This window comes from Cryptomeria japonica, chromosome 6, assembly GCF_030272615.1.
Source record: "Cryptomeria japonica chromosome 6, Sugi_1.0, whole genome shotgun sequence".
Taxonomy (NCBI): Eukaryota; Viridiplantae; Streptophyta; class Pinopsida; order Cupressales; family Cupressaceae; genus Cryptomeria; species Cryptomeria japonica.
This window is the reverse complement of record NC_081410.1, coordinates 217,240,275-217,263,653: the sequence shown is the minus strand read 5'-3', so window position 1 is coordinate 217,263,653 and position 23,379 is coordinate 217,240,275. Positions and strand designations below refer to the sequence as shown.

Here is a 23,379-nt window from a genome sequence, read left to right as displayed (position 1 = left end):
CTTATGTTATTCCTTATACTGAATTGAATATATATAAATAAGAAATGAATTAAATTATATAATTAATTATTTATGTATCTACTAATTACTCATTATATAAGTTATTAATATACTGCTGCTTAAATCAGGAATCATCACCATATTCAGTGGTTGTAAAGGTAGACAGATCTGATGCACGTCAGATCTGGTCTGCCATTGTATGTGTAACTAAGTTTGGCTGTCATCATATTGCAGTCTATACTGATATTCCTATTTTATTATTATTATTATTATTATTATTATATTCTGCAGAAGAACATTATCGAACTTCATATATATATAAGCATACATATTAAACAAATTCCCATGCGCACCAGCAAGAATAAAGATGTTAATTAATAACAGTTCAGATCTGATCTGGACGATCCTTATGTTCAAACGATCTAACCCATAGTCGATTTCCTGCACGTAGGTCTGCATAGTATATCTCTCTAATCCCCCTTTGGACCGATTTCAGTCCTCATTAAATATCGTATGGTTTCACCTTTTGGGAATAGACACATCTTTTGTCAAGGATTAACTAATCTTAAGATCACAACCTCCAATTACTTATACAACTTTATATCGCTGCCTTGCATATAATAATTATAATCACTGGTCACTAGTTTGTTTAATTCACTTATAATTAATTTATTGGACTTCCATTAGGCACCGATAATCTGTTCTTCCTCCATGTTCAATATCCTTTGATGATTGATCTTAATAATCCCTCCTCCCACGATAATGATTGATGGCCGCTGCTTCCTATCCTCTTACAAACCGTGGCTATATATATTCGTCCAAGATGAACTGTCACTGCAGAAGTAGTATCGATGAATTGAAATATCAATAAGGATGTTTTGCCTTGCTAAGGCTATGCATATATGAAGTGAATATTATGGATCGTTGTCATGTATGTATTGTTCTTTGATCAAATGTTCCATCATCATTAGTTAATAAATCGTTGGCCCCCACAATAGTCTCCGATATATTGGATATGTTCATCGCTAATATCATTGTATTTGATCAATAATACCAACTACAATCTGTTCTATAAATATTATAATTTCCGCTATCAAAGTACTGCAGTGTTCCTCTGATAACTATTACGACGACATGAATGTATTTTATGTTCTGATTATTGGTTATTCATTTATTTCATCATCCGAACACGTATATCAATTTTCGCTCTCTCCCAATACTAATTCTTTGCATGGTGGGAAACATGGCATCGGTAGGTTCTATTGATTGTCAACGTATTTTGTAATTAGTTTCGTTATTATTGCTGATATGATTACGATGAGAATTATCCGTTGCTTCTAGCAATTGTTCCTAGTTGGTGTTGACAATCGATATCTATCCATCTAGTATAATTCTAAATCGATCCGTATTCATTGGAGGTTACTTGGTATTCTTCTCTGATTTATATGTGTCACGTATGTGATGGGTTTGGAGTCTCTTTAGAGATATCTCCATTCCAATTGATTCGATGTCACTACGGTCTAAAATTCTTGCGGTCACTCTGCTCACAATGAAGAATCTTGTTTCTAGATGGGGTTGACAACACCTAGGCTTCTTATTGCTGATAGTCGATTGTCTCAGAAGCTTGATAAATCGCTCGATTAGTTTCTCCTCCTTAAATCGAGCTTGTTAGAATGCCATAGCCTATCGTCTTATTCATCCTGGCATAATTGTTGTTCCTTATCAACCCACAATTCTTTGTAGACTTCCTTACTATATACAGCTTATCTCTTGTTGTTTGACATACAGGTCACTGGTCTCGTGGAGGTATTCTACCACCGCTAAGCTCGAGTCCCTTTGTTGACATGCTCATGTAGTCCTCATAATAACTCTGCAACACATAGACTTATGGATGTTTGGAATTATCATCCACTATCCTTTATTTATATTATTTTTATATTAATGAATGATTAATATTACTGTTAACATCAATAATTAATTACATAATAAATGATAATTTATTATTATGATGAAGAATCACATAATCTATTATTAATTACATCACCAGATGTGGGGTTATGACAGCCCTCTCACTTTAGAGGAAAATCGTGAAGTCTCATAAATGAGACGATTTTCTAATATTATTAGATGTTAATTAATAAATGTTTTAATTATCGTATTTATTTAATCACAATAATCCGATGTCCAAGGAGGGGTTATGACAGAGAGGTTAAAGGCTATATTGGTAGCTAAGGGATACTCCAAGAGGAAGAGAGTGGATTTTGGTGAGTTTCTCTCTTTTGTTACCAAAATGTCTTTCATTAGATTCCTAGTTTCTATTGTTCTTACTTGTGATCTTGAAGTAGAGGAAGTGGATGTAAAAATTGGTTTCTTGCATGTGGATCTTGAAGAAGAAATTTACATGTGATAGCCATATGGGTTTGAGGTAAAAAGGGAAAAAAAGTTGGTTTTCAGGTTAAAACATTTATTGTTTGGTTTGAAACAACTGCCTTGGAAGAGGTATAAAAAAATGATGCTCTTGCATTGGAGTTGGGGTTTGTTAGAAGGTCAAGCTTAGTGTTTACATTGCCAAATTATAATCATTGTCTTGTATATTCATGACATTGTTTATGGGTAGCATCTAGGTGATTATTAGAGAGGTTAAAATTGAGCTTTCTGGTGCATTTGACATGAAGGATTTGGCTTGTGATCTCTTTGGAGTTTTTTTTTGTTTTTTTCTCAAAAGGGATTCTCTATGTACATTTATTGTTATGTATTTGTTGATTTCATTGTTGATATTGCTGATTACATGATTCTCCAAGTTCTATTCTATATATAAATTATTAACCACATGTTCATTTAACCAGATTTGTACACTTCATTCATATACTTTTATTGTTTTTGTTCACCAGTTTGTCAACATATTCTTTGTAAATGCACAAAACATAGATGAACTAAAGGTAATGACCCTTTGTTTTGCAACCTTAAATTTTATAATATTTTTAATTATAATCTTCAAGGCAAGCACCTAAATATCTGAAGCTAGTTGAAAATGTACCAACCACTTTGGAAGAAGATATTCCTTGGGATTGAAAATGATTACAAATGTGATTAACTCATCAACACCCAAAAACTCAGTGTGCTCTAAATGAGTAACAACATTTATAGAATATAAAATGTCAATAATCAAGGATTTATCGAACTGCTTGTTGTTGAGCTCCTCTAACCCCTTAAATAAATCAAACAACTCATTTTTTAATCTCAACCCTCTATCATAGAACTGACCAATCCATTGCTAAGTGCCTCAGCCACATGAAACTGAAACATCCAATTGTTTGTGAGTTGAATAGTTTTCTCTGCAATAATCTGGCCATGTTTTCCTAAATTGAGTTTGCAATAATATGGCCATGTTTTCCTAAATTGAGTTTGAATCTGCACCTTTTTGACTTCCTCTTCCCTAATCATGGTAGACATATTACCTAAATCGAGGGGTTCTATGGTCACAATTTGTCGTTTCTTGCTAAACATGTCTTCACCCACTTTGGACTCTTAGAATATTCAACTATGGCAGATATTTCTTCCTTAGGCTAAATAATTGAAATAGATTGAGGTCTATAAGAGGGATTAGGATCATGAAGTAGAGTTGCAAGTTGTAAAGGTGTATCTTTTGGCTGAATAAAAATGGATTGGGGAACAAAAAATTGGAAGGAATAAGAGGAGGAACGGGTGTGGGAACATGAGAATCTAGAGGAGGAAGAGTAGGAATAAGTTGTTCGCTTGAAGGAGGTCTCATTCTCTTCTATGACCAATTTCAATTTGCCGACCTTGGGAATTTCACTTGCTTCACAAGAAGCCTTCAACTTCTTTCTTCTTTCCTCCTCATCTCTGCCACTACCGCATACAACATTTTCATCTGTTCAATAGACAATTGGTCACTTGCGACTATCTTCTTCTTTGGGATGCTCTTAGTTTGACTAGGATCCTTTGATCTTTTTGCCTTTGGTGTCCTTGTAATTTATTCTTCCATCTCGTTTTCTAGGAAATCTTTTGTTCCATCCATGATTGCTTTATTCATCCAATTCTTTGAGAAACCCTCCTTGATATGCTAATTGATTAGTGAAAATGCTTTTTGATCCAACTTTGCTTGAATAAAGCAAGGTGCCAAAGTATCCTCTCTTGAATCAACAATATGGTGAGGTATAGTCTTTGAAGTGAAGATGTCAACTCTTGCAAGCTTAGATGATTGTACTTCCATTTGGAAGCCTCAAAGTCATTTGCACAATTTTTCTAGTAATCTTCAACATATGGCAAATGGGCAAACTTTGTTGGAAGCCTCTCAACAACAAAACGTTTTGACTCAAGATTTTCGTTTTTATGGTGGAACTTCAAGCTAAAATTAGAACTTTCCATGTCTATGTTTTTAGTGTCTAGGGTCGATGCATAGTTGTATGGACATATTTGATTTGAAAGTATCAACTTGGCCTATGTCTTACTTTGCAAATGAAATGTGACAATGTAAATTGTCTATAATACTCCATCAAAATCTATTGGTCACTTGGATACCGTGGAAGCTTAGAGGACAAGGATTCAAGTTAGTAGACTATGATGTACTTTAAGGTGGAGAATTAGACATCAATTAATCCATTTTGATCTATGTCTTACTTTGCAAATGAAACGTGACAATGTAAATTGTCTATAATACTCCATCAAAATCTATCGGTCACTTGGATAGCGTGGAAGCTTAGAGGACAAGGATTCAAGTTAGTAGACTATGATGTACTTTAAGGTGGAGAATTAGACACCAATTAATCCATTTTGATATAATAATCCTATCCTGTTCTAAAATGCAAATGTGATTCTAATTTTCAAGGTCCCTCCTTATTAGCATCAAAAGAACATCATTGCTCTTATAATGTCTCATGCCTTCGCTAGATTCGAGCTATGGATATTGCTTGGAAAATATTCATTCCTCTTGTATCTTATTTAGCCTTGGTAATGCCTCTATTTGTACCAAGGGTTATACTTAATAAGATACCATATGGAAGCTCTATTTCGAGAAGAAATTGGCCAACTACTTAGGATATTGTTCTGTTGTAACCATTTCACACATCGACCCATTAGAATGGGGACCCCCTCTTTTTTCTAGGGTTTGTTTTTCCGTTTGCTAGGTTTTCTCTCTGCTTGCTAAGTTTTGAGTGGGTGAGTGGTCGCCTGGGCTGGGTTGATTAGGGTTTCCTTCAAAGTTGAGTGCAGTCTGGATTTGGGAAGTCAGATATTGTCTATCTTGAACCCTAGGTTTTCCTTAGTGGAGCTTTTCCTTTCAGGAGAATGAAGATGGATAGATCGAGTGAAAGAGATGGTAAGTCTCAGGTCGGGGTAGGCCTGGAATGATGGTTTTCTTGTCAAAGTCTTGTTTTCCTCCAGGTTAGAGTCGATTAAGTGGAGTCAGTTGGAAGATGGATTGTCTGGAAGTGGCAATTTCAAAAGTAGATGAGCAAATGCACTTGATGATGATTGAAGGAGTTTTGAAAGGATATCCAAGGTTTGAAGTATCAGAATAATGGAAGTTAGCCTGGAAGAGGAAATTAGCTCTTGACCCTTCCAAAGGGTCCAGAGCGAAATCCTCACCTGACCCCCAATTTTGGCCTAAGGCATGCAGACTGAAGTTTTTTGAGTCAAGTGGACGGCAAGTAGACATGATGGTATTATGGAGAGATGAAGTTGATCAAGTCTGGATTGAGAAGGAGTGGAATTCAGTGTGAAATCAACCTAGAAGGTGATTTTCGTTCCTAACCCTTCCAAAGGGTCCAGAGCGAAATCTACCCTTTCTCCACTTTGCTCAAGGATTTGACCAAAATTGTAGACTTTTGAGGCATAATTCAGAAGGTTTGATGCAACTTTGCCTTAGAGAGGAGGTTTTAGGACTTGGGATGATGAAGGCTAGCCTGGAAAGAGAATTTCGCTCCTGACCCTTCCAAAGGGTCCAGAGCGAAATCCTCCATTTAGCCTTCTCTTGGCCTTAAAAACCTAGTTTGACCTTGCCTAGACCTAGTTGGAAAATAGATTGTCTGGATTGCGAAATGAGGAAGTTGATTTGATCAAGTTTGGAGGAGAATGAGATGAAAGAAAGTGAGGAACTAGCCAAGAGTGAGATTTTCGCTCCTGACCCTTCCAAAGGGTCTAGAGCGAAAATCCTTGAAGACCTCAATTTCTTCCTTGTCTAAGCCAAATTCTTAGTTTCTAAGACATGTTTGGAGGTTTTTTGAATGTTCTAGCCTTAGGGAGTGAATTGAAAATGGAGGGGATGAAGGATTTTGGCCAAGAAAGTGAATTTCGCTCCTGACCCTTCCAAAGGGTCCAGAGCGAAATTCTTGAAAACACTCCTTTTCCCCTTTGCCAAAGTCAAGACCAAGATGGAGATGCAAGAAGGACGACCTATGTTTGCCTCCCAAAGAAGATTAAAGTTGGGAAAATCAAGAATCAAGTCCAAATCATGATTTTCGCTCCTGACCCTTCCAAAGGGTCCAGAGCGAAAATCCTTATAGCTCTTGTTTTCTTCCTTGTTTTGGCTAGGTGTTGGCATGATGGGGGATGAATTGGTATGTTCTTGCCTTGAGAGGGAATTAGATGCTTTGGAAGATCAAGATTTTAGCCTAAAAGAGAATTTCGCTCCTGACCCTTCCAAAGGGTCCAGAGCGAAATTCATTATAAACCTCATTTGTTACCTTGTTTGGGATTGAAAGCTTGTTCCTTAGGTGGAAAACGATCCATGTTTGCCTCCAAGAGAAGATTGAAGTTGGAAAAGCGAGCAATCAAACCCAAATCATGATTTTCGCTCTTGACCCTTCCAAAGGGTCCAGAGCGAAAATCTACCTAGGATTCATTTCCTCCCTTGTTTGACCAAATTTTGATGTCCTAGGCATGTTGAAAGGGAGAATGGACATGTTGTTTCCTTGGGAATGTTTGAAAGCGTTGAAGAGCGAGGGTTTTAGCCAAGAAAGGAAATTTCGCTCCTGACCCTTCCAAAGGGTCCAGAGCGAAAATCTACCTAGGATTCGTTTCCTCCCTTGTTTGATCAAATTTTGATGTCCAAGGCATGTTGAAAGGGAGAATGGACATGTTGTTGCCTTTGGGAATGTTTGAAAGCGTTGAAGAGTGAGGGTTTTAGCCAAGAAAGGAAATTTCGCTCCTGACCCTTCCAAAGGGTCCAGAGCGAAATTCCTTGTAAGCCTAGTTTTTTGACCTTGCTTAGGCCTAACACCTTGTTCCTTGGATGAGAAATGGTGAAATGTATCTTGTAGGGAAGAATGAGATTGAAAAGATGAAGGATCAAGTCAAAAAAAGTGAAATTCGCTCCTGACCCTTCCAAAGGGTCCAAGGCGAAATTTCACCAAAACCACCTTTTTTCCCAATTTTGTGCAAAGTCTAGTGCAGACTAAGGTAATTTCAAGAAAGAGAAGTCCTTAGGAATGATTTCAAATTGCTAATGATTATCAAATTTGAAGGAATTGAGCCAAATAGTGAATTTTGCTTGTAACCCTTCCAAAGGGTCCAGAGCGAAATTCCTAAAATCCCTTATTTTCCTAGCAAAATCAAGTCAAACTTGGGTTTTTTTTAACTTGGACGAATGAGGAGAAGTGTTTTCTTTCCTTTTGAGGTTGATTCAAGATGAAATGATGGAGGAAGAAGCCTAAAGCAAGGTTTTCGCTCCTGACCCTTCCAAAGGGTCTAGAGCGAAAACCCTAAAAACCATCTTTTCCTCCAAAATGTGAGTGAAGTCAGGCCTGGACCTAGGTGAGATAAACTCTTTTGATTGCCTATGAAGGATTTTTGATCATCAAAAGTGTGGATTTTGAGCTAAAACTTGAAAATCGCTCCTGACCCTTCCAAAGGGTCCAGAGCAAAATTCTGGATAGGTCATGTCCCTGGCTAGGTTTTTGAGTGAATTTTCCTTTTTAGGCCTTGTGAAGATCAAACCAATGTTGCCAAGCTGAGAAGTGGATTCAAAATGAGGGAGTCTAGATGAGTTGAAGTGAAGAAAGTGAAATTGAGTGTGAATAGGCAAGCAAAAAGTGAATTTCGCTCCTGACCCTTCCAAAGGGTCCAGAGTGAAATTCTTCAAAATCACTATTTCCCCTTTGTGTCAAGACAGGATTTTGATCCCTAAGGCATAAAAAGATTGGAGGGAGGTTATTTAAGCCTTGCAAGATAAATTGAAAATGGAGGAGATGGAAAATTAAGCCTAAAAGGTGAATTTCGCTCCTGACCCTTCTAAAGGGTCCATAGCGAAATTCACAAAATGTCATGTTTTCCTCCAAGAAAATGTTAAGCCAAGTCAGTGATCAAGGTGGCTTTACCTTGGAGATTGCCTTAGAGAAGGTTGTCAATCAAACAAAGGTGAGTTTTGACCTAAGGAAGGAATTTCGCTCCTGACCCTTCCAAAGGGTCCAGAGCGAAATTCCCATTATCACCTAATTTGTCCATGTGAGAAGCTAAAAGGATGGATCCCTAGGCTTTGTTGGACTAAAACAAGCATATGCTCACCTTCCGGAGGATTTTGGAGTGAAAAAATGGGGTAATTAAGGCCTAATCAAGAAAATCGCTCCTGACCCTTCGAAAGGGTCCAGGGCGAAATCCTTGAGGAAGCCTATTCTTCACCTTGTTTGGGCTAAGACAAAGACAAGTTGCAAAATTATGATGATAAGAGCATGAAGTGTTGACAAATCAAGGTTGTGAAGATATTGATTAATGGAGTAAATATAACTAAGTGAGAATAATCAAACAAGCCTCCTTGGGATGACCTAAGCCATGGACATTCTAGTGTCTAAGAGAAACATCTTCTAGATTTACCTTGTCTCTTCAAATAAGTCACATGCGAATCTCTTCAAGGCACATTTTTCCTATTCCAAATCATTTACTAAGCCTTATCCTTGATTAATAATGCAAATATGCCTTGATTAGACAATTGCTAAAATTGACAAATCGACCTTTAAGCTTTGAAATTAATTTAAAAAATCAAAATTTTCCACACTTCGGCGCATAACACATTTTTTATATGTTTATTATCAAGTCGGCCATGCTTCAAAGGGCTTTTTATTTTATTTATTAATATATTAACCAAGTCGGCCTAGTGATAAATGAGATGACTGCCCTATAAAGGAAAGGTGTTTTGTGAAATCATTTATCATTTATTCATTTTCTCCTATGCGAATTTAGTGAGCAGACCTAAAGGTGCGAATTCCAACAGATTTAGGGGTGCGAAATTGAGCAGATTGAAGGGGAATTTCCAGATTTTGAAGAATACTTGAAGGCTGGTTAAAGGCGAACTCCTTGCTGGAAGCTGATTGAGGGTTGAAGCCATCATCAAGAAGGACCTGAAATTCAAATCAAACACCTTTGTCCAGCAGATCTCCATTTTTCCTTTATTCATTTTTCAAGGTTGATAGCTAAAAATCAGAAGGAAGGTATGTACAATCAGATTTTGAAAGCATGTAGAAGATTTGATTTGATTTGCTATATCAATCCTTTGTAAGGTTAAATCTTTTACAATCTGATTTAATTCATAAATAATATCAATTTGAAAATTCATAATTCTAAGGATTTATCACGTTATTTTCAAATTATAATCTTGAAAGGTCTCAAATCTCCTAGTTTTAGATATCATGCTCAAACCTAACTTAAGCGTTTCTTGTAGGTATCAAATGATGACCCCCAAGGCCAGTGGATCCACTACTCGACAGGCTCTCATCGAGGAGGATCAAAAGAACGATGATTTGGAGACCAGGATCGTGTCCAAGTGGAGCAATATCAGAGACACCAATCTAGGAAACTTCAATGTAAAGAAGTTTCGGGAAGCGCCCTACATCGGCAAGCCGTCACCGGTTGTGAAGAGGATAATTGAGAGTGGCATCATCAAGGCCGCAGGTTTCCCTCCTACAGTCCAGTGTCACGAGTTGATGATCGAATGTGCCTGGCACTATGATTCACATTCAAGGACGATCATAGCTGAGGATGGAACTGTCTTAGCCTACCTTTTAGAGGAAGCTATAAGTGAAGCTTTTCATCTCCCGGAGTAGAGAGACATGATCTACAAAAGTTTGGAAGGAGCTAGGTCTATCTACAAGGATGATCTTGATTCCTATCTTAACTTCATTAATAAGAATTGGTTACGCAAGAGCAGACCTCGCCTAAACAAGATTCCCAATACACCGCACAAAATTGATTTCCAGGAAGAATTCAAGGATTTGATAACCATGCTCAATTGGGTTACTGGTGCCTCTCAAGCCTTCTTCTTCGACAAATGGATGTTCTTCTTCATACAGGTGATTGTGCAAGGAAAAGGAGAGCTCAATTGGGCTAGAATCATTAGTAATAGCCTGGACGTGCAGTTGAGGAGGCTAGCCCCTACGAAGTCATTTCACATGAGTTCCTATGTCATATATTCCTTAGTCAGGAGTTTTGAGTATGCAGGGCTACCTCACAGAGGGGTTGTTGGGAGAGGACCCGGAGAAATAAGAGTTTGTGATTCTTATGTTCAATTACATCATCCGCCAAGGAATGACTACAAGCTAATCAATGACACCTTCACGATGTATATCACCAAGACATTGCAAGGAGGGATTCATCACCGATTGTCTCTGGAAGCACAAGAACTCGTGAAGAAGCATGGTGCATGGTTCATTTAGTTTCCTAAATTCACGTACATCAGAGTTCATGGATGTCCTTCACCTCCCTACATGTTGCCGAGATATCCTACAGATAGGATAATATTACTTGAGGTGACCAGACAGTTGGCAGCTTATGCTAGAGCATCAAGACATAAGCATGGAAATGGAATCCCTGTACCCATTCTACTAGGGAATTCAATTGAATTATGTCCTAATTCTCAAGCCGCGGAGGATGGAGAAAGGGAGTTATCTCTATATTCATTCGCATCTTTTGCCTCAAGGGAGAATTTTGACCCTCATGGTCACATGGAAGAGACAGTCGGAAAGAAATACAAGCATGAGTTTCAAGTTACTTCTGGATGAATATTCAGGATGACATAGAGGTGAAAAGAAAGATGCATTCTAGATTACCCTCGGATCTCATCAGGAAATGTAAGGTTTATAGAGTAGCCGATCAAGCCCAGGATAGTGGTAGATATCTTCAATCTTCCTATGAGAAGGAGGATAAAGAGGTGAAGGTAAATTGGAACGAGCCCGAAGTTGCAAACTTAAGAGCATTGATGGATCCTGTTTTAACTTGCACTCGCAGATGGGTGGATGTACATCATCAAAAGTTGAAAGAGCAGAATGTATCCATGACATTCACCGTGGAAACAAAAACAGAAGAAGGAGAAGCAAGTGTGAGTGAGAATGCTTCTCATTCCAAGGGATCAAAGAGAAAAGAAGGACTTGAGAAGAGAGAGCCTTCCAAGAAGAAGCAAAAAGTGAATCTTGACCATCAACCGATTACATCTTCTAGGCATGAGAAGGAAGTAAGTCAAGGAGAAGATTAGAGACAGATAGTGTATGAAATTGATGAGTCTATGGAATCCATGGTGCAAAATGATAAACAAGGTAAAGGACAGACACCTCAACATTCATCGAGTCAATCTCTCCAGGTTGGTGCTAATGAACAACAAGAAGAAAAGAATGATGATGAAGCAACATCTCCTTTCGGGGAAGATAGAGCTCTGCCTAAAGAAATACAAGTGAGGGAAAGGAAGTCTTCCATTCCAGATTGGCTAAAAGAAAGGTTGACAAGGGTAGTTGTGGTCGAAGAGGAAGAACAAGTGTTCGACTTGGAAAGTCTCATAGGAAGTTCTCATGAAGAGATTGAAAAGAGGAAGGCCACAAAGATGTCAAAGGTAACTAGAGATGAAGTAGGATCCAGAAAGGTACAGATAGCTACACCAGTGGTAGACAAGTATGAGGATGAAATTCTAGCAGAAGAATATGATCTAGAGATAGTTGATCTTGGTCCACTTACCTCCGAGCAGGCTATGGAAGAAGCAACTGATTCAGTGAGAGCACTTAATGACAAACTCAAAGAAGAAATGGAAAAGAATAAGAAGCTAGAAAGAGAGGTCAGTGCTTGGAGGAATTATTTTAGCCATCTTAATCAACCTTTGAGACGACAGGATCCAGCAATATCTCCTTTGCATGCACTTCCTCTTGAATCAATAAATGAGGCAGAAAGGGTAAAGAGCTTGGTCCAACTCATGAGTTCTTGGATTGATGAATCTTACAAGGAAGCCATTGAATTTGCAACAAGGATGATGAAGACAGTCCATCGGGCTATCCAGGTTCTTGAGATCATTCATAATCTATTAATAACTGTAGATGCATTCGCTCACACTAGGGATGTTGTCATCTCGGTCTTGCAAGTGATAAGAAGGACATCGAGACAGATTCTAGCACAAGAGAAGATAATGGATGGAGAAGCCCATAACCTTTTGCAGTGGTCAACTTTGCTCCAGATAAAGGAAGTTCTTTTCGAAGATATCAATACCAGATGCAACCAAGTTGAAGACACCATCCACCCTATTCAAGACAAGGTGTTTGATGTATTGTGTACAATCCTTGACAGAAGGATAGAGATTGAGACAAATGTGGATGTCCAAGAGTTGGAAGGCAGGATTAAGAGCATTTTCTGCAAGGAAGATAACATTGTCACAGAAAGGCAGCGAGATCAGATGAATGCTACTATGTTCCTGATTGAGAAGACAAAAGAACTTGAGCCTGGATGGGAGGCAACCCTTCTCACAACTTTTGATCAAGTCCTTCACTTGGAAGAACGAATGAAGAATCTTCCTGAGATTCCCATTGCTGAGATTGAGAAGATTACGTCCAGATTCATTGAATATGCTAGAAAAGAGCATAGGAAAGGGAACAAAGTTCTAGATGAAAAGTTGTTATAAAATGATGTGGCAACTTAATTCCTATTGGGCTATGTCTCCTAGTTATTTGTGCCAATTCCTATTGGCTATGGATTGATAATGTTTATCTAATTGGGGACTTTTTTGTAACAAACCCTAATTAGGGTTTAGGTGTCAGAATCTCAGCCGTTGATCTTCTTTTGATCCAGCCCATTCATTGTATTTGAGAGTGCTATATAAGCCCTCACTCATTTCATTTTAAAAAGTTAGAGAGAGAGAGAATTAGAATTTATAAGTTTAATATTGTCAGCAACAGAGAAATAAGTAGTGAAGAGAGAAAGTTGAACAATTGTTGTTTTATTTGGCTATGAGATCAATGAAATATTGAAGTTATGGTGTTCTATTGCAATCCTTGTGGCTATTTTCATGGTTGTTTATCTTCTTGAATCACTCTTAGTAGAGATAGCATTTAAGTTTTAAGTTTGAAGCACGAATGTTGTGCTTGATCTTTGATAAGACTCATATTCCAAACCACTAGCTCCTTACTGATTGTAAGAACGCCCTGTGTGGTCAACTGGAAACATTGAGATTGTTTAAGAAGTTCAATCATTCTTGGAGGCATTGATATGTATCTTACTGATAGTATCTATCCCCTTGGTGGTTTGAAAATCATTGAATCCCCTTAGAAGATCGCACCAATTCCAGTGGAGTTGTAATCTTTTGGCAATACTGAAATTGGTAGAGTTCTATCAAGACCAATCATCACTGAGTCATTCTTAGAATTAGTTTAGTCTCACCTCCTTAAAACCTTTGTCTTTTGATCTTTTTTGAAACATCAGTTAGTATTAAGAGATTCCTGTTTCCTCATTAGAAAAGTAATTACACAAACAAGCTTTCCTTGAAAGTACGTAAGGCCCCTTGTAAAACAACAAACACAACGACCACTGGTGCTTATCCACGAGTAGAGATCCTACATAACAGAACCTTGAAGTTTTTCCGATTGATCCTTCTGCGATATCTTCAGCATTCGGGAACTTTACTCAAGAGAGGATAATATACCTCTGGGTATTTTATTCTGTGTTTGGTGGTGTACAAAAGACACATCAACATGTTCCTAATGGGTTGCCCTTAGCTAGTGCAGGTCTTGCCATAAAAAATGATGCTAATGATGTGAAGTCCTAAAGTTTTTGAATATTTGTGCCTCTAGTTGTCTTATTACATTGTTCACTAGGGTAATTGTCATGCTTAGCTCTTTCATGAAGTCGTTTCGTAAGAGGATCTTGGGCAATCATTTATCTCTTTGGTTCTAGTAACCATTTCCTTACTAACTCTCATTGACACTCCAAACTGTTGTTCCATTCAATTTCATAGGCTTCAATATCTCTCACTTGTGTATCTTCAAATGGTTGCAAGCCCAGGGTTGCCTTGAATGAATCTACATCTAGTTTGTACACAACTTGATTTTTGGATGTCATGACTTCCCTAGTGTATTGTATCATAGTGGTGTACATAGGCTATCACTAGCTTTGAACATTCAATTGAAATAGGGAAAGAAGCTGCCTTAACTAGTCTACTGTCCCTTAGCATTTAGCAAATTTACTACCTTCTCTAAACTTCTCACCAATCTTACAATAGAGAATGTTGATGTGCCCTAGCTCCTAACAATGTGTCAAGGACATAGTGGAATTCATTCACTAGGATGATCTTTGGTTCAATGACATATTCTAGGAATTCCATGTTTCAAAATTAATTTCTTGTTGCCCTGACTGTTCACATTGTGAAAACTACACTCCCAGGGCTTGATGATGCTGGAATGTGTTTAAAACCCTAGGGAACAATTTGACCAAAATCTAGTGCTGATCCTAGATGAAAAAGGCCACAAAAACCTGCAATTGATACACAAACCAGCAGCCAAATTGACTGGAATTCTGCTAAAAGTCTCCTTCAGATGGCTGTAACAAAGCTTGTAAAGTAATTACGAAACCTAGGATTTTACTTCCAAAACTACACATGGAAATCAAACCCGAGGAGGCTGGAAAAGGTCTGAAACAGCAAACCCTAGCCCTGGAAATTCATGAAAAACCTTCACAACAGCTGTAAAAACTTTGAAAATTGATAGTCAAAAAGCATAAAATTTTCTCATGAGGATCAGAAGTAGAAAACGTGGCTGCAGACTGTAGGAGGCAAGTGCAAAATTTGCCCTATGATGTAGAATGGTGAAAATCAGGAATAGCAATGTTTAGAAGGAAGAAAAACTGTGGAACTTGCAATGTTGTTCTTGAAACCTGCTAATAAGCTGCAAAAATAATAAACTGTAGTGCCAATATCAGGCCTTTGATGCTGCTCTGCTCATAGAATGTGATACTGAAGTACAAATTGGTCATACATATAAAGGAAATGCTACTCAACCTTGTGCTTTTTTAGTCTCTTCCCACTTACCACTTTGCTCATCACACTCAAGCGTTCTTCTACTTCACTTAACCATTCAAATCATGGCAACATCAAATGAGGTGCACACTTAAGTGGTTAATGCCTCCTAAGGCTGTAATGCCCCCTTCCCAATTTGCCCTAAAATCACAACTGTAACAATTTAGGGTTAGGGTTACGTCATACCAAATAAATATCTCTTTAATGATGCAATCTTGGATTTGAATCCTGCAATCACAACATGAACAACAAATGCAAATAAAAACATATATATGCCTAATCATTAGGATTACGCAATTACATTATATTCATAGATTGTCAATAATGCAAGCATATTAGGGTTTGGAAGCAGGGACATGATGGGTCCGCTCAAAGCCATTTCTACACCAAGCCCAAGAGTGGATGTCTACCACAACCCTCTTGCTTGGCAGCTTGTATCTACTTTCCCCATCAATGTCTCATCCCTCTAAAGACACTTGCCATCTTGTGGAATTGAGCGAAGGTTGTAAATGGGTTCATTGACTCTTCTATGTAAGTGCCCTCTGGTCCTAGGAGCTGTTATGGTCAACCCTAGGATGACCTACTTACTTAGCCCTTTTAAACCCCTTTTGATTACACCTCAGGCCCTTCCTACAAGATGGATTTCAGACAATGAGGCATATCTTATATTCTAGCATATAATTATACACTTAAGCATCATCTTTTATGCATAAGCAACATGTATATATATATATAGTATATACCACAAACGGTTGTGAGAGTATAGAGTGCTGAGAAGGTCAGATCTGAAAATAATATAAGACTGCTGTTTTAAGCCTGATCTGAAGATTAATTCCTTTGATGTATTTGCTGTTGGATGGCTAGAGGTTCGATCTGAAATTCCTTTATTTCCTTTCTCAGAAATATTTCTTCTTCGATCTGCTGAATGTCTTCTTTGGTGTGATTGTGCTTGTGTGTTTTCTTCCTCCTCTCTTCATTCCATATCTTTTTATACTATCCTATTTTATTGAGGAGACACATCTCTTGGAAAAGAGAGATCCATTTAAAGGGTCATGCCTCTTCATTGTTGTCTTATCAGATCTGCAGTTCTTATTTAAATCAGATCTGCACTTCTGATTCCCTTCAGTATTCTCCCCTCAAATGAGGTTCTCTTTTACCTTTACATCTCATGTTTGAGGGAGTCATAACTTTTCATTTCATGTCTTTTTGACCATTCATTAACTTAATTAATTTTTTTTTATATTAATTATATTTAATTATATTCTTTTATATTTTAATTTATTTTTTATTTTTTGTTCTTTTGTATTTTAGTTTATTATTATTATTTATTATTAAATTCTATTTCAAAGTGGAGACATTACAAAGGCATGCTTTGACCTCACTAGGCAGGTTTCTTTGTTGTTTCAGCTACTTAAACTCATAGACATGCCTTGCCTTTGCTTGTTCCATGGTAAAACTACTTGAGGCACGTGCCTTCGATGTCATTGCCACTTGAAGGCACTCTTTTCACTCCTATCTGCCACTAAGAATATCAATACTAGCTCAGGTGTGCTTCTTGAAGGTTTATGCAACTTGACTTCATGTTTTGCATCTCCTAGGCATGCTTCAACCTTACTTGTGCCACTAAAACATTAGCTCCTCGATGTGAGGCATTCTTTTCATCTAGGCTTGCCATTTGAACATTGCTGATTTGTCACAGACATGCTCCTGCTTCACTTTAGACACTTGAACCATCACAATTCCTTTAGAAGTGTTCTCTGATATGATCTTTCTGCTTGTACAAACACTTAAGCAAGCTTTCTTTTTTGTCTTTCTGCTTCCACAAACACCTAGTCAAGCTTTCCTTTCTCTTAGATCATCTTGGAGTATTTGTTTGAAGGTTTGCCATGGTTCAAGTGGCTAAAGTGAAGCAGGAGCATGCCCATGAGGAGTCAGCCATGTTCAAGTGGCAAGTATAAATAAAAAGTGCGCCCCACAGGGAGATGCTAAGGTTATAGTGGCACATGAAAGGTTGAAGTGTGCCTAAGAGACACAAAACATGAAGTCAAGTGGCATAAGCCTATCTCTTTGCTCTGAACTCAAAAATATCGCATTGAAGAAGCTATTTGCTGGGAATCTTATAAACTTCTTCATATTTTCTTGACCCATATGCACAAGTTTTCCATTGTAGGCTAATAACCTATGACTTATCTAATTTGCTAGTTAGAATTCTTACATTTATTTCCTGCAAGTCATTTTCATTCACTACTGTTTGGGTTTCTTTGGCAATATTGAACCTGAAAAAATCTTTACACTGATTTGGTGATTCTTCAACCTTTTTCTTGCTTTTCACATTTTTTTTCTTGAAGGTTTTCATTTCTTGTTATTTGTTTCCCATTTTTTTCTTCAGAATCCCCTTCCATTTTGTCTGTTTGACATCATTCTCATTCTTGTAGGTGTGGGTCACTTAACCGTCACCTTCATTTCCATCTTTAATCTTCTTCTAACCCTCCATAGTAGTTTATCTATCTTCCTTGAATAAATATTCAATCTCCTTTTGCCTTTTCCCTTCTCTTTCTAGTTATCCTTTATTATTCTGTTACAGAACAGTTAACTTTTGATTTTCTTTGAATTCAAATATTCTACATCATATTCAAATATTCTACATCATATTCAAAAGGTCCCAGTTTCAGATTTTATCTATAAATTTTCGGTTCTGATAGAAGATTCCAATTGTGTTCATAAGCTATTATTAAGTTATGAACATAGCAAAGGACTATCTGCCACTTCTTTTCTACTCGTCTAAATGAACCTCTACCCTTAAACTTTGTCTCTTAACTTCACAAAATTAGAAAGAAAGAACATCACAAATTTTCGTCCTTTATGATATCTATATAATAGAACGTTTTTATTGATGTTGGATTTGGATTGATATCCTCAATTACTCTTTGGATTCCTAGTTTGTTCCATGTGTAATCTTCACTTAATTTAATAAAATATTATGGCTATAAATATCTAACAGACTTTATCATTTAATCATTTGCAGATTTAGATTATATTTTTTGGATGAACTAGCAGAAATTGCCAGGCAACATTTGAAGATCAATGACTGCGTGTATGTCTCAGGTGAACTTGAACAATTGCGGCATATGAAGTGGGTAAACACTTCGCACAAAGATACATCCTTCCAATTTTTAGTATAATATCCTTAATTACTGATTAGGTGGATTTTTTCTTGAAAGTGAAAACATTTCATAATCACCGTGTACAAGTAGAAGGGAAATCTCAAATCCTACCATGCATAACCATCAATGTCAGAGTGCAATAAATTAAGTGATCTGAATTAGTTGGTAATTCAGACAACAAAAATACTAGTTGAAGAACTTAATAAATTATAAGTAGCAATTGAGAAAAACCCAATTGAATAAAGCTATGAATTAGTGATTAGCTGAGCAAAGTAGATCTTTATTTTAACGGAGAGTGTATACAAAATGGGAAAACTCTGTAAGGGAGGTGTATACCTTCTACATTGTGTACATGTTTTAAATTCAGCTCTTATAGCTTTGCTATACAAAAATAGAAAAATTACCAAAATAGTAAATTGGGTTCTAGATGGGAACGTAAGGGTTACCATATTTGGTAGTGATTCATGTCCTAGAAAGTTGAAATGGGCTGGCAGATAACAACTTTATTACAAGATTGATAATATTTATTGAATTTGTTTATTCTTGCTACTGTTATCTGTTGGGTTCATAACTCAGCTCATTACTTGAAATTCAAAGTTTGAATATGCCTTGGAGAACTTAGGTCACAAGTAATTAATTTGCCTTAAGAGTGTAGCATATGTAGGCGCCAAGGTGTGCACCTCAAACTGTCATTCCTAAGGTTCCTACAAATGCAAAATATGAAAATGTAGAGAGATAAAAATAATTTGCTATGGAAATTTTCAAGTTTATGTCTAAACTTCCATTTAGATGACTTAATATGTTAATGGGATTATTAGGTCCTCCATTAGAAGCAATGGGTTTCACTGCTCCTAGTTTATGCACTTGATGCAGGAACTTTTGTTTAGTTTGGTCATTGGTGAGCCACTTGGATTGTTGTGGAAATTGACTTGCCTTTAGCACTTGACAAAGTAGAATTTGTTAATTCTTATCTGTCTGATCAATGTATAATTGATATGATTTGTAGGAGCTGGAGTTGTGGTACAAGGGTTCAATTTTGTGCTTCTTAATTGTTTAGCAACATCTGATCTGGTCAATGGTTCTAGAAAGAATGGCCAAAGAAATTTTGCATTAAGCATTGGATGCAATCTGAGATAGGGTGGCATGTTGAACTCAAATTGATAATCATCCATTTGCTAAATGATGGTGTCTGGTCCTTACTGCAAAGGTTTAAGTTTCCTGTGTGTGGGCCTTGAAGCCTCTCTTTCTGAAGGTTCGGCCATACCTTGTCTCCTTGAAACTAATAACATGATGCTGATTATATCATTGTTTACTTCTCACTTGTTCATTGCAAGATCTTGTGAACTTGTTGAATGTGTTGGGTCATCTCAAATTTTTTGGTTGCTTAATCCAATCTCTTTTTTCTTGAGGTAATGCTTCCTCCAGTATAAATAAATGGGTGCTAATGGTAGGTTTAGGAGCTTAAGGTAGACCTAGATGGTGTTGTGTGGGCCTGTTAAGTGCAAGCTAGTCAGGGCTCAAAATGGCCAAGAAAGAGAAATTTTTTGCTTGAAAAACAGAGTTAGTTGTACGTGGGGTAATGATTTGAAGCACTTTTAGATAGAATATGAACATGATGTATGGATATGAAGTGTAAAATTATATTCCTAGTTTTCAAATATGTAGATCATTCTAATATATAAACGATTAAAATTGGTTAGTAAAGGATGTATAAAAGTTATATTTTCAGCTGTGTGTGTGTATAAAAAATCTAAAGGACTAAATAAATGAACAAATTTTCCAAAATGCTTTCATGGACAAATGCAATTGATGTTGAGGCTTGTGATGGATATTTTTTTAATAATTTTCTATCAAATAGTTTTGATTAATTATTTACCAGGTTAATGTAGAAATCTCAAACCCTTCATGTGGAATCACCCTAAATTGACCTTAAATAATTCTAATATAATTTTATTTAAGATGTAGAGCATGATGACAAGGTTGGGATCATGTGGCTTAAAAAAGAGAGTTCAAAATCAAAAGGTATTAGAAAACAAAAATATATATAATTACAAAAAAAGATTTAATGTTTGAAAAATATATATACTCAAATCTAACTAAATATTCTTATCCACAAACCCTTTTGATTTTGTCAGAAAGTGTGTACTGTGTAGTATACAGTTGTTAGCCACAGTGCAAAAGTTAGGTTATTTATTGGTGCCATCGTAATACTATAATTGTAGGTACAATCTTGAAACCATAGCAAATTCAAGGGCAAAAAATTGAATTCAAATGTAATGTATATATCCATTTCAAGAAAAGTATGTAATGTCTGTCATTGTTGGAAAAAATAACAATTATTTTCTCTAAAACAAATATCCATTTCAAAATGGATAATTGTTTTCAAACAAGTGTCAAAACCAAAATGGATATATATTCACCCTAAAGTGGATATCTGTTTTAGTGAAGAATTTTCAGCCATGCATTTTTGCCTTTTGTTTGGCTCCCAACTTTTTGCTTTCGCTCGTTGTGGACTCATGAAGAGCATGATTGCAGTTATGTTGAACATAGGGGAAGCTCTCATCGAATGTGTGAACTTTTTTGCCAAAGTCTTTAACTGGAATGATGTGAACTTTGTCAATTTTGTGTCCACCATAGGTTACAAACTAGAGCAAAAAACATCAAGTAACCTATTCTTTGATGCTAAATCATTGTTTTATGGTAGGCCATGATTTAGTCTTGGTTTGTATGCAGTGGCAACAATGGACTGACTATTCTTGTAGGAGAATTTACCAGTTTCTCATGAATGAGTTTAGAGGCATGGCTTCCATGGGAGCACTATGTGAGTTGGAGCGAAGAGTCATGAGACTCGTCCATAATGTCCAAACACTTTGGGAGGTCCTTGTAACTAGTAATTTTGCGAATTGCAGTTGGCAAAGTTGGTGCTAATTTAGATGAAATAGATAGTCCTTTTATTAATTTCCATCTATTTGGAAATGATTTTTGACTTGAGCATGCCTATGTCTTCTAGGTTTAGCTCAAAATACCAATGGCAATAGAGATAACTATGATAGCTTTTTTAGTAAATAGTCCAATGTAATAGTGTTGTTTGGCCATTGTAGGATCTCTCCTTCAACAAAGAGTGAAGTCATGTAATGTTTTTTTGAACCTCATATATAATACAAGTTATGTAAATTACTTTTCATATAGGATAATTGATATTGCTAGAATTAGTTAGATGATTGTTAAATATAATCAAACACATGCCTATTAATAAAGTGAAAAACACACATTGAGTTTGACTATAACTGTAGTAATGAGATTTGAGGATTCAAAACTAGTTGAAAAATAATTACAATTTTATTATCATTGTTTACATATGAGTTGATGTGTGATTAATGGTTCATGTATAAGGTTGTTAAAGAAATAAAATTTTTGTGATGTCTACTTTCTTGTCAAACCTAGCAATTATACCTTTTGTGTAAAGATTTATTTATTTTAATCATTTTTTTGATGGACATTGCAAATATGAAGCTAGCAGTTTTGTATGAATTTATAGATTCTAACACCCCCAAATTTGCAGGTAATGGCAAAGGACCTCAAATTTATTAAATTGCCTGGTACTCCTAATACAGGTGAAGTTTTTATTGTTGATTAGTTAATATAACTTCTACTAGATAATTAATTTGAATGGCGTGAGTTTTCAAATTTTACTCTTGGTAGATATTTAAAATTGAATGACACGAATAGCACATTTTTTGAGCAAGTATCATAACCCTCTTGCATTTTCTCAAGCTGTTAACAATTTCAGAATCTTTTTTTACATTAAATCTCATAATGTGCACGAAACCTTAGATTTCTGTTGATTTCTTCAAGTCTTCTTTTCCAAATTAAGGTTTCATATGCAATAGCTCTAGGCAACTATAATTTCATATAATATGATCTTAGACTTGTTAAACACTTACAAATGCTCAATTTTTAAAATCAAAAGTTTCCAAATAAGGGCCAATGACATCTTGACATAATCGAAAATGGTCTAAAGCACTCTTCAATGATATCTTGCAAAACCATGGATTGACTATTTTAGCATTTTTTCTTCGACCAACGATGGATGTTCCATACAAATGATTAGCCAAAAAGTATAAAATAACTTATAAAACAACAAAATAGATTGCACCATTGGGTTCTTTGTGATTTTTTGATATGTTTTAAAAAAATGATTTGGTATGCAAAAGTTACAAGTTTTAAAAATTAGAAATGAAGCACAAACTTCAAGAAATTTACTTGAGAATGGCTGTACAATATAAAAATTGGCTTGATTATCTGCATAGAGTTTTGAACCAACTTTCCAATACTTGCAAAAGATTAAAAAATCCTTAGTGCTGCAAAAGTTATAAGTATTTTTGTAAAATTAGTCCATTAGACAATTCAAGAAGGGGGAAGTCTTTAGCCCCTTGTATGTTGGCTCTTGGTCATGCATATGAGTAGGGTTTGGGTTGAAAGGTGTTGGGTGTTGAAACTAGGCCCCCTACAACCAAGGGCCAAAAGGGTCGAGGACCGGGGCTATGCTAGTGGGGCTACTACTCATCCATTTGACCAAGGGCCCACCATAAACAAAAAAATGAAATTGAAGAAAAGTAAATATAAACTGAAAATAAAGAAAATATAGCATGTGACCATGCAAACATATGCATAAAATCAAATTGAAGAAAAGTAAATATAAACTAAAAATAAAGAAAATATAGCATGTGACCATGCAAACATATGCATAGGCTGCTTATATTACATTGGTTTTGGTAAGGCATATGAGTGTATACTCAAAAAAATTATGGATATATATTCACTACAAAAAGTGTATATATGCCTATATATGTCATTTCAGAAAATGTATATATGCTAGAAAATATATATTGATGAGTATATCTTGTTGCATGTATCAAACTTCAAACCCTCATGTGTATGTGTTGG

At 36.3% G+C, this 23,379-nt stretch overlaps 1 protein-coding gene across 4 annotated transcripts in view; it reads left to right on the top strand.

Annotated features, from left to right (window-relative positions):
* The window catches only part of LOC131071423 (uncharacterized), a 105,473-nt gene that overhangs the window by 56,912 nt on the left and 25,182 nt on the right, over positions 1-23,379 (top strand). For 2 of the 4 annotated variants that reach the window (XM_058007245.2, XM_058007244.2), the window contains exons 2-3: positions 18,294-18,405; positions 21,995-22,046. In XM_058007245.2, the coding sequence (XP_057863228.1) occupies positions 18,294-18,405; positions 21,995-22,046 (164 nt within the window). The remainder of the gene's footprint in view (positions 1-18,293; positions 18,406-21,994; positions 22,047-23,379) is intronic. The other 2 variants (XM_058007246.2, XM_058007247.2) reach the window with 2 other exon arrangements.